We start from the raw sequence: 16,172 nt of genomic DNA on the forward strand, positions 1-16,172 counted from the left end.
AGTATCCTCGACATCATCCTTTTGCTAGAAAAGAAGGAGCTAGACCAGTTCTTTTACTCATAATTACAGCCATAATTACTACAAATGTATACACATATCTGCTTTTTTTGAATCCTGAATTCATCCTGATGTCTCAGTGATATGCACTTTTTTAAGTATATTATCAATTACATCTCAAATGAAATGCAGTCCCTGGTTGTTCATATTTGTTACAATAATAATAGGGGACAGCAGATCTGGAGACCCAACACACTTCAGAAACATTCCTTATTCGTTGTTATTCAGAAAACAAAATGTCACACATTTTTGTAGCTATGAGAGTAACACTGATTGCAAATGAAAAAGAAGAAAAAAGAAGAAAAATACATTACATTTTTTACATTCATTTTTAACTGTTTCCTTTATCATGCCATTACTCTTGGCTTCACATATATACATGGTCATTTGGTAGCTATAATAGAGTACAAATTCCCAAATGTATGAGTTTGATGTTTTTATTTATATTATGTGTATATACATTATGTACAGTATTTTCATCATATACATTTTCAAGCAATGATAAGAATCACAGTACCTGCACAGCAATGTTTTCTGATCATTTATATTGTATCATATGTGGACATCTCTTGTTTTCATTTGTAGTATTAAAATAATTTGTTAATAATCTTCTAATAGTCTATGGCTGAGATTCATAGACAATGAGAAGGGTGTGGGAATACAAAGACAATGCATAATTTATGTCTTCTAATCTTTGAGCCATCCCACAAACCAAACTCCCAAAGTCCAGTGCTGTCCAACCTATCTTTAAATCACAGCTTGTTGTCTTATTTACTACATTTTCCTGTCATCTGTGTAGTATTATAAGTTATCCATTTATATTAAACCAATCAAGTCCCTTTAGCTCAAGTGCCTGAGGTTATGGCAGGGAGGGGTGGGTGTGCCCATCCATGGAGGAGGGTGTTTTTCAGAAATGCTCTTTGAGGTGAAGAGTTGTCCCTTTCAGGGGAGTAGCCCTCTGAAGTTCTTATGAAGCTAGGGGTGGGAAATTAAGGGTAGGTCTTCACAGCATCCTCAGCAAGCAGAAGGAGTTGCTAGCATCACCCCAGGGCACCCTTATTTTTCATAATGGCCCCAAACTCACTTGTTGTCCATGGAGAAAGAAGGAGCAGGTAGACCAAGCATGGGGGGGGTGGCAGTTGAATGGCCAGACAGAATGAAGCAGAATGGAGGAGAGGGAAAAAAATTAGATTATTCTCATCTTGGGTCAGGTTTTCTTCTGTGATCTGTGTTTTTTTTACTGTTTTTCCATCTCTGCAGATGTACCTCAGTTTTCAAATGATTCTCAAGGTTGTTGTTTCTGAAATTTTGTTTAGTGAAATATCTTCATTACTAATATCCTGCTTTAGTTCATCTGTCAGTTGTTGAACATGTAACTGTTCAATTCAGTCATTGTATTGAGGTGCTGTTTTATATGAGTTTCCATTCAGATATTTTACTTTTTAGCCAGTATGCCATTTTGGTTTCAGTTTACTTCCCTTCTGGACTGCTGAGCTTTTTTACTGTTCAGCACATTCCACTTCTGTGCTGTAGTTCTCTTATTTGTAATACGCTCTATATGTGGATGCGTTTGCCTTTCAGTATAATCAAATATCTTTGAAGTTGCAGTAGACATATGCATTAATACAGCTTTCTTATCTGCATGCATATAGCATCATATTGATTCCCTCTTTTATTCTCAATGTCACGCTTCCCTTCTGGTGCATCTGCCTTCTCTGTTAATACTTCTTTCATTGTTGCTTTTTCTATCTCAGCCAGTGTTTTTTTTTTTTTTTGCAAGTACTGATTTTATTTTGAAATATCTGTCATTCTTGACATTTTTCAGATGGAATGTTTTTCCTGTGTTCTTTTTTTATCATGTTCATCCTGCGTATCCTGTTTGAATTCTGGCTTTACATCGTCATAACAGGAAAATATGACATCTTTAGCATCTAATATTTATCTATTTCTAAGCCTTTGTCTGGTTAATTATTTGCCTAATTGTTTGTGTATTGCTGTTTTATTTTCTTACAGTATGGTCACTAAGATAAGTGCTTAACATTGTGGTAAGATTTCTGTCATTGCTAAAGGATTTTTTACAAGTTGCATTACCAACCCTGGCCTTAGCAATTAGTGCAATTGCCAGGGTTGGGTACTTTCTTTTCCTGGGATAAGTATGCCCTGTTTTTATTTTTATGTTTTTAAGTTTTTTTTTATTAAATGTACAACAGTTTTGTCTTGGTAGGATTTAGCAAACAACAGCGTCTACCATACAATGGTTCCCACCAATGTATTCATCTCAAGCTAACTTATTTTTTAAATTAATTCAGTTTCTTAGTCTGTAATTTCTACTGATTGCATCTCCTTATTTAGACCTCTTTGATGCCTTCTAATCATCTGGACCCTTATTGGTTACATCTCTCCATCTAGACTCCTAGCTGTCTTTTTTGTGGAATATTTATAACAGTGTACTCCTTCAGTGCCACTTTAACTACATTTGCAGATGTCTTTGTACTGTTCCAGCAATGTATCATCACTTGTGATTATATTTCATGTTTATAAATTAAAAAATGCTATTTTTCCATGCATTCTTTCCTGACTGTGAGGCATGAGGAACTAAATGTGTAATGTATGTAGATGCTATTTGGCTGTAGCTACTAGGATGTATTTATTTTATTTTTGTTTAATACTCTATAATCATTTTTCTTTATAGCCTGTATTGTGAATGTGATATTTGTTTGACTACATGTTTGAAACTTGCTTCATTTCAGGTCGCACAAGTTTGTGCCTTTGTCCTTGGAGTGCCCATAAATAACATCTCTATCAAGCCAACAAACAACTGGTGCAGTCCAAACTCTGGTCCTACTGGAGGCAGTGTTGGTAGTGAGTTGAACTGTCTGGTAAGTTGCAGTAAGAACTCTATAACTGAAAGTTTTGGAACCATAAAATGCAATAAGCCAAGATAGTGTAGTGTTTCATTTACCTAGATGAACGTTCATTCTTTTCAGTGTTCTTGTTGTGCTGGGATGGGCTTTACTTATCATTGTTTGACAATGAAGAACACACTAACAAGTAAAAGCTTGTTTTAACTTTGTGATACTGGGTATATTGTGTGAATACTTAAATGACAGGGAAATATTGCTCTTATTCCACTGAAAACTACATCATTTGTTACTGCAGTTGTATGCTCTGATTTGTTTTAGAGTTTCCCAAGTTCCATTTTAACTCATTCCCTCCAATACAGCTCTTTTGAGTGTGCACTTCTAACTCCCAGTAGGAGTGGCTTTAGCCTTTAAAATAGTGAAGTTATTACCTTACAGTTCGAACAAATATTCATATCTCTGGCACTGTAAGTGTTACTAGAAAACTGTAAATGGCAAACTATTCAGGATAAATTAATCTTTACATTAGTGGCACTCATTCAGTTTGATGCTTTAAACCACATTTTATAAGCCAAAATAAAGGTCAGACTTCAGGCTTTGGTTCACCCCTCATCGATGATGCATTGGGCCACAAGTTGACTCCACTGTGTCCTATCAGCTCTTGCTTCTTTAGCTTCCTCCCAGGTGATATTCAGGTGAAGGAGGTCTCTTGTAAAATTCCTTTTCCATTTTTTCGAGGTCTGTTTGGTCTTCTCTTGTATCCAGCTAGTTCCCAGTTGAGAGATTGTATACGAATCCTGCTATTGTCCCTGTGGTTAACATGATCAAGCCAACACAGGCTTGTTTTCATAATGATATTTTCATGTTTCCATCATTGCGTTCTTTCTGTAACACACTAATTTATTTACTTTGTCCTTCCACGATATTCCCAAAATGCATCGTAACCATTTATGATGAGCAGCCTCAAGTTTTATCATGGCTGGTGCTATGATTGGTCATAGCTCAGCGCCTTATAAGAGTGTAGACAGCACCAGTGCTTGGCATAGTTTCACCTTTGTGGACAGTGCAAAGTTTTTTGATCTCCAGATTTTGGATACTACAGTGAATGCTGCACTTACTTTTCCAAGAATAACCAGAGATTCCTTCTCACAGTTACCCTGTATGAGAGATGAAACTGCCCAGGTAGCAAAAGTTCTCTGTTGTAGCTAATATTGATCCTGCAGCTGTTATGTCTTTGTTGTCATTCCATGCTTCACTGACCAACACTTTGCATTTGTCAGGATTCATTTTGAGGCCTACTTTTCCACCCTGTTTCTCCACTGATGTTGTCATTGTCTGCATTCCACTGCATGCTGTATTAATTAGAGCTATGTCATCAGCAAAGTGCAAGTCACATAGCTTGTTGTCATCGACCCATCCCAGTCCCGCTGAGTTTATGTGTAATGCTTTCTGCATGACCCAGTCAATGACTATTGTGACTAATAAGGGAGACTGTATATATCCCTGTCATACACCAGTTACCACTGCAAACAAGTCACTGTATTCATTATTCATCCAAACTGTGCACTTGCTGTCTTGATACAAACTCATAAAAAGTGTAATGAATTTTGGAGGAATCCTGTATTCTGCCAAGATGTGCTATAGTGATGGTCTGTGTATACAGTCAAAGGCTTTTTTTGAAGTCCACAGTATTGACAGTGACTTGTTTCTTCCACGCTCTTGTTTTTCTATAATTTGTCTTAGTACAAATATCTGGTCAGTGCAGGATCAACCTGATCTAAATCCAGCCTGTTACTGTCCGAGTCTGTCATCAACTGCTCCTTTCAGTCTATTCAGAAATACACTGGAGAAAACTTTGCCTGGGACTGATAACAATTTGATTCCACACCAGTTCGTACAGTCTCTAAGATCTTCCTTTTTTGGTAAAGGGACGATGACGATAATGCCATTTTTCCAGTCATTGGGTACCTTTTCTTGAGTCCATATGTTGTTCAAGAGACGTGGAATATTCCACTGAAGATGTAGCGTACTTTAGCAACTCTGATTGTATCTGGTCTCTTCCAGGAGCTTTTCCATTCTTTAGTTTGGCTATGTCTTCCTTTACTTCACTCTTACTAAAGTCTGCCAAGTTCACACCCAGAATCATTGTTGACACTTGGCCATCAGTGCCAAAGTCATGCAGATCATCTGGTGTGGGGCAGTTTAGCACAGATTCAAAATGTTCTTGCCATCTCTTTAATTGTTTGTCTTGTGTTTTTGCAGTTTTTCTATTTGCTAATCTAATAGTTGGCCTCTGTTTATTCTCATCTGTAAGTTCTTTGGCAACACAATATAATGCCCTGGAATTTCCAGTCACTGACGCTGTTTCTACCTCTCAACAGTTTTTCAACCTACAACCTTTTGTCATTCTTTCACATCTTTTTGACCAGTTTATCTTTCTGTTTATATTCTTCAATCAACGTGTTTAATGATTGGCCAGTTTGGTATGCCTGCTCTCATCTTTCTTTGCAATCATGTCGTGAATCAATGGCTTTTCAAGTTTCAACTATTATCCACACTTCTTTTCTTTTGCCTAATTGTTGCTTCTGCAGTCTGTTTGATGATTGTCTTGAACTGTTCCCATGGCTGTTCAATGTCATCATCTACACTCTGTAGGGCAGAGAATCTGTTTTGGACCTTGATGTTGTATCTGGTTTGCACATCAGGTGATGTCAACATGTCGGTGTTAAATCATGGCTTTTTCTTTAGATTCCTGAGTTTTGTTTTCATTGACACAGCCGCAATGTAGTGATCAGATGCAACATCAGCTCCCGTTGTAGTCTGACATCTTGAAGCATACTTGCCCTTTGATGAGATATGTAAATGAGATCAGTCTGATTCACCGGGTATCTGTGGAGTGAACGTTGTGAGACCTTATTGAATGTCTTTATGTTCTAATATGCTGCCCCCACCTTTAAGGTGATTGTCACTACAGAACTGCAGTAATCTCTAACCATTATGTTTCCTAAAGTGGCAGAGAAAGTGGCATGTTCAAATCCTTCACTGTTGCTTCTGATTTAAGCATTGAAATCACCCATCACAATTCTAAGATCATAACTGGGAATTGAGGTCACCACATCTTGTAGCTGTTCATAAAATTCTTCCTTTTCAGTATCTCTGGCTGCTTCTGTTGGTGCATAAACTTGTAGTAAAGTTAGTTTGTTGAAGTGGCTCTGTAAGTGTACTGAAATAATTCTGTCACTGATTGGTTCCCAGCTGACTAAGTTTTTGATGTCTCCTTGCTAAGCAGTATGCCAACTTCATTCTCATGGCTGTTCTATTGAAGACCTAACTTTCTTTCAGCTTTCATCAGATCCCTTCACCAAGTTGCAAGTTCTCTGCTTAAAACACTTTGCAATTAGGCTTTCTCCTGCCATGGTGGGTTGAACTGAGTTTTGTCTTCTTGTGATTTCTGTTGCTGTATACATTTTTACCTGAGAGAGTTCCAAGCCCTCTGCAGAACCTGTTCTCCAGGATTGAGTACCGCGTGTGTTGGTCACCCATTTTTCAGGGATCCTGCTGAACCTGTCTACCTAGCACCCTAAGTGATTCTTCGGTCACATGACCTTCACCATGATGGCATAGCCTCAGCAGGCAGTACCCTACTTGGAGGATTTACCCCCTCCCCCCACAGTGTGAAGTACAGGTCAGAATTTAGAGGGGAAAAATAAAGGTAGCGAATATTAATTTTGTAATGTTGTATAAACAGCTTATGATATCTCAGTAACCATTCAAGCAAAACATATACTGCCAGTAGGATTTACTTCATACAGATGTGAGCTTTCATATGAGGGTATGCAGTTCTGTCTGTGTAACCTGAATTTTGAGATATATGACAATTATTATAATACAAATAAACAGTACACAAATATTAGTCAATATTTCTCTAGCTGCATTAGACAGAGGTAAAATAGCAATACAGTTGTGAATTACATCATTTATGCTTTAAGATGAAATCTTCTGATACCTTGTATGTAGCATGGTTTTGGAGTTATCAATGCAAATATGAGCAATCAATATTTGATGCACAGAGGCATCAGTAGGAGGCAACTGCAGAAACGCCTGGAAGCGCACTCAGTTGTCATGAGTTAACAACCATAACTTATTACTCATTCATGTTCTCTTTCCACATACAAACAAAGTTCTTTACTACAAAGAAATGATGCTGGGAAATTGTCATTGAACTATATAAACTAAACATAGAAAAGGGGTGGGGCTTCATGGAACTCTCCCTAGAATTCTTAAGAGAACTGAGGCAAGACCTAGTACTTACATAAACAATTTTATATCCTTACAGAAAAAAAAAATACTCTAGTATTAAGTCTGATTACTAGAGGGTGTAGCTTGTTCTATCCCCAAATTTAAATATTTATAATTCCTTAACTTCTCAATATAGGTGGCTTCCTTTATTAGAATATAGAGCACATCGCATAAAGTGGACACCTTGTGCAATAAACCTGCAAAGTCTTTCTATGCTAGATTTCCCTCCTTATAACCCTGCATATTATTGCAGATATTTATGTCATTAAATGTCAAGATCAGATCACATTTGATCCTGCTACAATGAGAACTTAATCCAAGTTTTATATAATTATATAAATCTTTTCTCAAAGCCAATTCATTTGATGCATTTTATTCATAGTGTTTTAGTCTGTTACTAGTAATCCGTTTCAGGGAGTGGTGATGAGAATTCCAGCAAATGTCTAATGATTTTAAAGAATAATTCAGTGATTGGAGTTGGGAGTTCTTCGAGCTAGGGCCCCAAAGCAATAACTGATCTATTTAACTTTAGATATGCTTGATTTTTTTTATGTTTACTAAACATAAAAACACCATCAATTAGCATACTAAATATATGGCAACTTGTTGAACCTTGCCAACTTTTAGGGTGTAAAAATCAACAGGGAGGAAAGGTACTGTGAGCTGACTTGTACAGTTTTTTCTGAGATAAGTTTTATTTTTTTTGATTTCTATTAAGCTAAGTTTGCTGATTTTTTAACTAATTACTTGTGAAAAAATTTCTGAATTACATTTTTCATTAAGCCATTAATTAATATAGAAGACGGCCTTATCTGACACAAGTTTATTCTTTGATTTTTTTTATTAAGCTAAGTTTGATGATTTTTTTAATTAATTACTTAGGAAGAATCTTCTAGATTGCATTTTTGATTTTTCCATTCCTTTTTGTATTTACATAAAATCAAATAAAGAGAAGGAGTGAATAACATTCCATTAGTAAAGTATATGGCTTCCTGCATCATCCATGCTTGTATCCAGAAGTAATATCTGAACCAAAAGGGACAGTAAGTGAATATTAAGTGATCTTTTTCTGTTTGATTTGTGCTTGATTACGTTATCAGTGCTATATAACTTTTTCTTAGCTTGTTTTATTTGCACAGCTGTTCAAAACAGAGCTTGTCAAAAGCACACTTAGAGTAATGCGCTGGGTTGCTCTTGGGATGAATCTCCCTCCCATATCTTATACGGTCACAGTGTGCTTGTCTAATTAATGTGTTATACAGACCTACCTTCTTCTCTTGACCATTGTAGCTTACATGATTGTTTGCAATAAATAAATGATTTGCCCCATACTTGGTGAACTGTTGCTATTGTTTTAGTGGTTGCTGATAAATGTTTCTTACTTACCTGATTAATGTTTTCATGGAGTTGTCATTCAGGAATTGCACATGTTCACTCTAACTGGTTTGTGTTGCTCTCACTGGTGAGATGGTGTCTGTCCATATTGTTATGCCTATTCCATTTGAGGATATGTGGATAGTTTTATTGGGCATGATAGGTATCCTTTGTCACATCAATATCTGGCGTCATCATGGGAGGTTTCTGCAGTTTTCTGTAGATGGACATTACTTCCAGGACATAGTGCTGCCTTTGGACTCTGCTCTTCTGCTACTTTTTCTCCCTAACTGGTTAACTGACTCCTGGCAGCTTCACAAAGGAGTGCCCAGGCACCATCCCTAGGATGGGTGTTTCCTTGATTGTGGTCTCTGCAGGTAAAGTTAATCTGGGAGAAGTCCACTGAGATCCTGAATCTCCTACAAAGATACTAGATTGGACACCCTGCAGAGGCATTTTTCCAGCCCATGGAGAAACCATAGGAAGTCCTGCATTTGGCAGCATTATTAAGGATTCAGCAGAAGATCCATGCTCTAATCTTCTGGGCTTGTTGGCCCAAACTATTTTCATAATGCTGTTTGCATACCTGAGAATAATAGTTTTTCAGTGGATTTTGAAGTGTCAGTGATTTCTCAACCACCACATACTCATGGATCCTTTCCCTGTAACAGTTACCTGTCACCAAACCCTGGAGTTTGGATGATCACCACCAATATCCAAGGGGGCTTTCCATTCTTGCATTTGAATCTGTTATGTCTTCTGATGATGGATGTTTCACTGTCAGGTTGATAAACTTACCTTGGTTCCTCCACAGTCCAGGGAAAGTATTTGTCCTTTAGACTGGGACTGCATATCAGAGTTACTGGCAGTTCTTTTACCTGTAAATCTTTGGAGGGAAGTTTATGTCTTGTGCATCTCCTAATTTGGTCTTGATAACCGGAACATTATGTGGTTCCTAAACAAGCAAAATAAGTTTTGTTTTTATAACCTTTACAGAGAAACATTGTGCATCAAGTGGCCATGGATGGAGGCATTACTTTGTCAGCCCTTCAGATTCCAAGAGAACTGAACATCCTGACAGAGCAATTAAATCTTTTCTGTAGTCCTCCCTTGCAGTTATGAATACAAAAATTATGGTTGGCTTGAGTCTTCTGGAATTAGGGACATTTCAAAGTTTGATTTATTCATTATTTAAAAGAGTGCAGTGAACCCCTCCTCCTACTCAGTGCAGCAGGGAAGAGTGAGTTTGCTGTGGGTGTGTTTTACATCTCTTGGCAATGGAGCTTCCTGTATACCTCGCCACTGTACCCACTGATTTACATCTCAGACATAGGTGTATTCAAGTTGATCCCTTGAAGAAATTATTTTTTTCCTTGTTTGTCTTGTGGTCATCATTTCTGCTTACATGGTCTTGGTGCTGCATGCCCTTATGTAGGGAACCATATCTGCTTTTTCAAAGGAATTGATTGTCCCTTGGGACAGAAACACATTTTTCCCAAAAAGGTGTGGTCTGAAATTACCTTGAGCCAGGCCATTTATCACTATTTTTTGGGTGGGATGGGGGTGGGAGGGTGAGTTCAAAACCATGGCAGAAAAGATTTTTCTCACTCTCGATCTGTACCACCAGCTCAGGCGTTACATAAAACTGTTGCTTGATTTTATGAGGATTGAACACAAGTGTGTCTCCTTTGCCGTCAGTCATCAAGCAAAACCTTTCCAAGCAGATAGCTAAATGCATTTGTCTTTTTCCTTTTGTCAGCTCACCTGTCAGTGTAAAATGCTGCAGTCACAGACCATGTCCCTACAGGTGTGGGTATTCCAGTTTTTGCTTCAACAATGTATTCATTGCAGATGTCTGTGCTACATCCTGTTGTTACACAGGTCACACCTTCATCAAGCATTGTTGTCTTAATCATGTCTATAAAAATTAGACTTCCCTTATTACTTAACTACTTTAGACTACTTTAGGACTTCATTTTTGGCTGCCCTGCAGTTCTTCCCACCCAACCAGTTTACTGCATGGGATTCTGCATAGTTGTTGGTCTATCAAGCAGGGCTCCTAATGTTGGGTATAACAGACACATTCTTTCTTCAAGGAACATGACTGCAGGAGTATGACTTCACATTTCAGTTGATTACCCAACTAAACTGCATTGAACCAAGCATTTTAGCCGTTGATCTTGTTTCCCTACTGAGGCCAGCAGTGGTGTTGTTTCAACACAAGAACAGAGGTTCGAAGGCATGAAGGTCCCATAATCGTAGTGTTGGTGCACATTTCCTTCATTATTTTCAGTTTAAGAGGGTCACTCATACACTTTTTCTTTGGAGTGCATCGTATAAGGCTGTTATTTATGTTTTATTTTTTATTATATAATTTGAAGAATTTCCCAAAGAGATTTTTGTTAGAAGGGTAGAGCTTCCCCTTCTAATTCCATCAGTAAATATGCTTATGGTACCTAAATTTCCCATAAACATTTTTATTTTCAATACTCAGTGTGTTGGGGTTTCAGAATGTAACACTGAGAATTATGATCTTTGTTTAAAATTCAGTAAAATAACTAAACTGAGAGGAATGAAGGCTTTTTCTTCTTACATAACTGAAAATAAATTGTATAGATTAAAAACAAGTTTTAGAAATACAGAAGGTTCTGCTAAATCTGCTTGTTCTACTTCTAAATGGAAAATGGAAAAGAAGACAGAGTAATCTATTTTAAAGGTGACAGAAAAAAAGAAGCTTTATCTAGAAGACACAAAAATATGTACCCTTCGAAGTCTCTTTTGAATAGACTGTGCCACATTTGAAGGTTTTGACTACTGGGAGGCTAAAGCCTAAGATATAAAAAAGTAGTCAGCATAATCAATACATATTGCACATAATCAATACATATTACACATAACCAATACAAATAACACTACCTACAGTGGAGTCACATAAAATATTCTGCAAGTTCAGAAGTTCCACAAAAAGAACCAAAATGCATCATTCTAAAAATACCAAAGAGGATTTAAGGACTAGAATTTACAAATAAGGTAAGACAATAATTCTGCTCCAACCAATGTAGTACGCTCTACCCTGTAGCTATACATTCCGCAGTATTTTGATTCTAACTCTTTGATATGGAATATTTTAACATGTTGTAGGATCAGCTACTGCCCAACAGGCTTCTATTTGAACAGCTTCCCATTACCTCAGTGGGAAAGAGTGGATAAAATATTTTTATAGTGTGGATGTCCTACTTCCTCGCCTGTCCAAGGCCAACTGAAATGTCCCCTCCTTTCATTCTACTTGGACTGCGCTCCTATTAACTCAGTGGGAAAGTGTTAATAAAAGACCTTTTTATGGTGCAATACCCACTAAACCCAGACTGAGTACTCTGGCCACATCACCATCCCTCTAAATCGCCACATATGACTCCTTTCATCAATTCAGCCAATATTCATCAAGCCAGCTAAATAAGTCCACCCCCCCCCCAAATGCTGCCACTCCCCTCCTCAACCTGCTTCATTAAACTGTGTCTGTGTAATCATAGAAATGCCAACTATTCCTCTAATCATCTCCACCTGCTATTCAGGAGTGCAGGTCTGTTGCTGAATTATATCGCTGAACCTTCTGTTTACCCTCTTTTATTCCTGGCCCATGGTACTTCTGGTCACATCCCCTACCAGCGCATTTCTCAGGTTTTACTCCCTAACACATTCAAACCCACAAGCCCTTCTACCTTTCTTTTGACTTCTTCACCTAGATTCTCACCATCTGCCTAAAACATTAATTTAAGCAAACCTGTTTAACCATTGCTTAACATATCAACAGTAACTTAATCATGCTCTGAAGTAAAACTCTGAAATATGCCTGGTTTAATCTAAAAAAAAAAAAATAATTACTTGGTTTAGTTCAGTTAAACACCTTAAAAAAACACATGCACTCACGCACACACACACACACACACACACACACACACACACACACACACACACACACACACACACACACAAGGATACCTTTGTAGCAACATTCGTCTGGTGCAGCTGGGACCCTCTTAAAACATCTCTCTTTGCACATTTAAAGACATCTTTATGAATGCGTTAATGAACAGTCCCCAAACCAACCTCCTCTAAAACATGTACATCACTGTGTATATGTGGTGACATTTGTCCCAGCCCTGGACCATCACTTAAAGTTTCTCATGATAATATTTTGTCTCTCATCAGTAGTGATTTACTACCCAGTAAAATCAAGAAAAATAATGCTAGCTTAGACTCTTTAATATCAACATCTGTAGAGTCTGCAACAAAACTGCAGAAATCTATTCCTGGATGCCATCTGTTCCTCACGCTCATGGTTGTAACTGAAAAGTGGCTGAAATCAGAACTTAAGAATGAAGAAATTGTTCCACAAAGCTACCGCATCACAAATGCTGACCAGAAAACAGAAAGATTAGGTTGTATCACAAACAAATATCAACATAACCTACAATTAATACCCTAATCCAATCAAATCCCTGCCACTTAAGTAAGGTTCAGATGTTCATTTTTCTCTTAAAAGTGAATCAAAACTAGTCTATAAGCATTATAACTGTGTGTTCATCCCAATAAAATTCATCCACACTAGAAGACATCCTGCCATAGACAACAGCTAATACATCCTAGGAAGTGTTCATATTGGGAGATTTGGACATTGACTGATTTAGCATAAACCAGCATTCTTCATCTCTCTCTCTTAATCTTTTCAGATTTACCTGACTGATCAATAACTTGTATCAGGTAATCTCTCTTTGACTGGATGTTGTTAACTAACACATATAGGGGACTCATTGTGACACACTACATGATAAATCATTACCTGACATGTGCTTCAGCCACTTGAATAAAATTCTCAAATATACCTGGTTTAATCTAAAAAAAAAATACCTGGTTTAATGTAGTTAAAAACCTTAAACACACACACACACACACACACACACACACACACATACACATGCATGCACAGATACCTTCTTAGCAATATTTGCTTGGTGCAGCTAAAACCTCTTTAAAACACCTCCCTTTGGGCATTTAATTACATCTTTTTGAATATGCTTAATGAACAATTCCCAATCAGTAGGGAAAGAGTTAAGTAGATCCAGCCCCAGGCTAAACCCTGCTTCATAGATAAGTACTAGGCTAGCTGCCCTTGTGGGACATTTTAAGCCTACCAGTTTCCCTTTTTGTGCTCAAAATAATCTATCCCATTTGGCTATAGATTGGTCTTACCCATCCCATGGTTGATAATTATATAGTACTCTTAATGAGAATAACTTGGATCATACCATAAATAATTTGAGGGGACATATGCATTTGGTAACGCGTTTAGGAGCTGCATCTGTCCATTAGTAGTACAGGGGGAAGGCCTGGAGTAAATATTCTGTTAACCTTCCATAAATCTTAGTTGCACTTGAAAAATGAACAGGGATTAACTTTCTTTTATGTGGATGGGGAGTCAGTTCCATATCAGCAGTATCCATTGTGAAATATACCTGTCCCTCCAAATCATTCTGTTGATGTTGCAGAAGGGGGTTAGATCCCTAGACCGAGTATTTCTGATGGCATTTGACTTGCTGATGTGCTGTAAATCCATCAGTACTGGGTCAGAGGATGCCTTGTATGCCAGACACAGGTCACCTCATAGCAGTCTGTAGGATACTGAGTATAGTGACAGGACTTTGAATTGGTCTATGTAGGACATGTCGTTTGGGCCTTGTTTCCTTTTAGTAAGATATCGCTGTTGGTGTTCCAGTTGTTGCATTTGTCTGGACAGACACATGCCAAAGGGAACATTATATTCTATGTCTGGCCTAATGAGGGCCGAGTAGAGGAGGACAATGACATCCCTATAGCTGGACACAATCCCTTTGTTTATAAGCTGAGTAATATAGGAGGACTTTCTTAGAACAATCGACACATGTTGATGAAAGTTTAGGTCACTGTCCACATAAGTTCCTAAATCCTGAACAAATGGGTCATTTCTTAGGGCTGTATTGTCAGTGTTTTAATTTGTGGGGTAGATGACTTCCCAAAGGATACAATAATGCATTTTTTGGCATTTCATTTCAGACCACAATGTTGACACCAGTTATTTATGTGAGACAAACCTTCCTGCAGGATTGCTAAATCATTTGGGGGGGGGGCAATGACTGCTCCTAACTTGCATTCAGCTGCAAACTTATTCAGCCAGAGCCCTTTGGTATTGGCTTTTACTTCAGATAAGTAGATGCAAACAGGAGAGGTCCCAGCACAGAACCCTAGGGGACGCCACTGGTCTGTTTGTGGTGGTAACTTCCGCTGTTTTCATTATCTGCATCCTATCTGTGAGCCAGTTGGCAATCCAACAAGTGACATAGAGGCTTATGTCCAGTTTATTTAGCTTTTCTAGTATGCCTGAGTGGGGGATTATGTCAAAAGCTTTGGCTAGGTAGAGGTATGCAATATGCACTAGTTTGCCTTCATCCATTGTTTTGATAACCTTTTCAAAAAAAAAAAAAAACAGAAGGTTGAGTAAGAATGACCTGCTCCTGATGAATTCGAACTGAGACGGGACTAGTGTTTGGAGGTTCCGTATGTCCTGCTTGATTAATTCCATGATAAGTTTTTTCATGGCTTTGCATATGAGGCTGGTCAGACTTATGGGTTTGTAATTGCCTGGGTCTGTGGAAGTTCATTCCTTATGCAGGGGAATGACTGTAGGTGTTCTCCATTTGCTTGGTACAGAAACTGTCTAGAGACTGAGATTGAATAGTGTTGTTAGGGTTGTGGCTAAATTGTGCTTTATGTTGTAAGATTCATTCAGGGATATTGTCAGGACCCACTGATGCAGTATTTTAGATGTAGATACCACTTTTAGGACTTTGTCTTGTGTGATAGCTGCAGGTGATTCAGTTTCAGGTATATCTTGAGGGACAGATGGAGGGGAGAGAGAAGTAATGTGAGAGCTAAATTTATCAGCCAGTAGGTTAGCTATACTTTAGTCTCAGTGCAGGTCATGTTATTCACAATCAGCTCAGCACATTAATGCATTGTGTTTTTGAGATTACAAACATAACTAAAAATGCCTTGTGATTGTCTTTGACGTAGGTAGCTATTTTAGCTTCAAATTTGGCTTTGGCAGATTTTATTAAGCTCCTGAGTTGTATGTTTATTTCTGTGACTAAGATGCTAACATTCTAGAAATTATTCTTCTTACTTTTAAAATTATTTTCCTTTTATTATAAAGCTTGTTGATATTATGGTTCCACCATGTGGGTTTATTTCTGGGGTTTGCCCTGCACTTGTTGCTATAGGGTACAGATTCATCTTCAGCTGTTTACATGCTGGTATGGTATGGTGGTGTACATTTCTACATATTCAGTGGAGTTAACTGGGTTTGGTGGGGATATGAAGCTTGCCAGTGTATCACTTGGGAGCAGGTTGTTTGTCTTAAAGAAATTTCTAAAGATACCTGGGTGTAAAGGATTTCAGTTTTATTTTGAAGATAACTGCTTTATTGCCAGACCTAACATATGATGAAGATATGCAGTGGATGATACACAATGCTCCCATATCAGTAAG

General features: G+C 37.8%; 1 protein-coding gene across 1 annotated transcript in view; it reads left to right on the plus strand.

Moving 5' to 3' along the window:
- The window catches only part of LOC122795855 (xanthine dehydrogenase-like), a 5,725,158-nt gene that overhangs the window by 4,417,271 nt on the left and 1,291,715 nt on the right, over positions 1-16,172 (plus strand). The window contains exon 29 of the mRNA XM_044064255.1: positions 2,808-2,936. Within this exon, the coding sequence (XP_043920190.1) occupies positions 2,808-2,936 (129 nt within the window). The remainder of the gene's footprint in view (positions 1-2,807; positions 2,937-16,172) is intronic.

This window comes from Protopterus annectens, chromosome 2.part2 (assembly GCF_019279795.1).
Source record: "Protopterus annectens isolate FY-2018-M chromosome 2.part2, PAN1.0, whole genome shotgun sequence".
Lineage (NCBI taxonomy): Eukaryota > Metazoa > Chordata > Ceratodontiformes > Protopteridae > Protopterus > Protopterus annectens.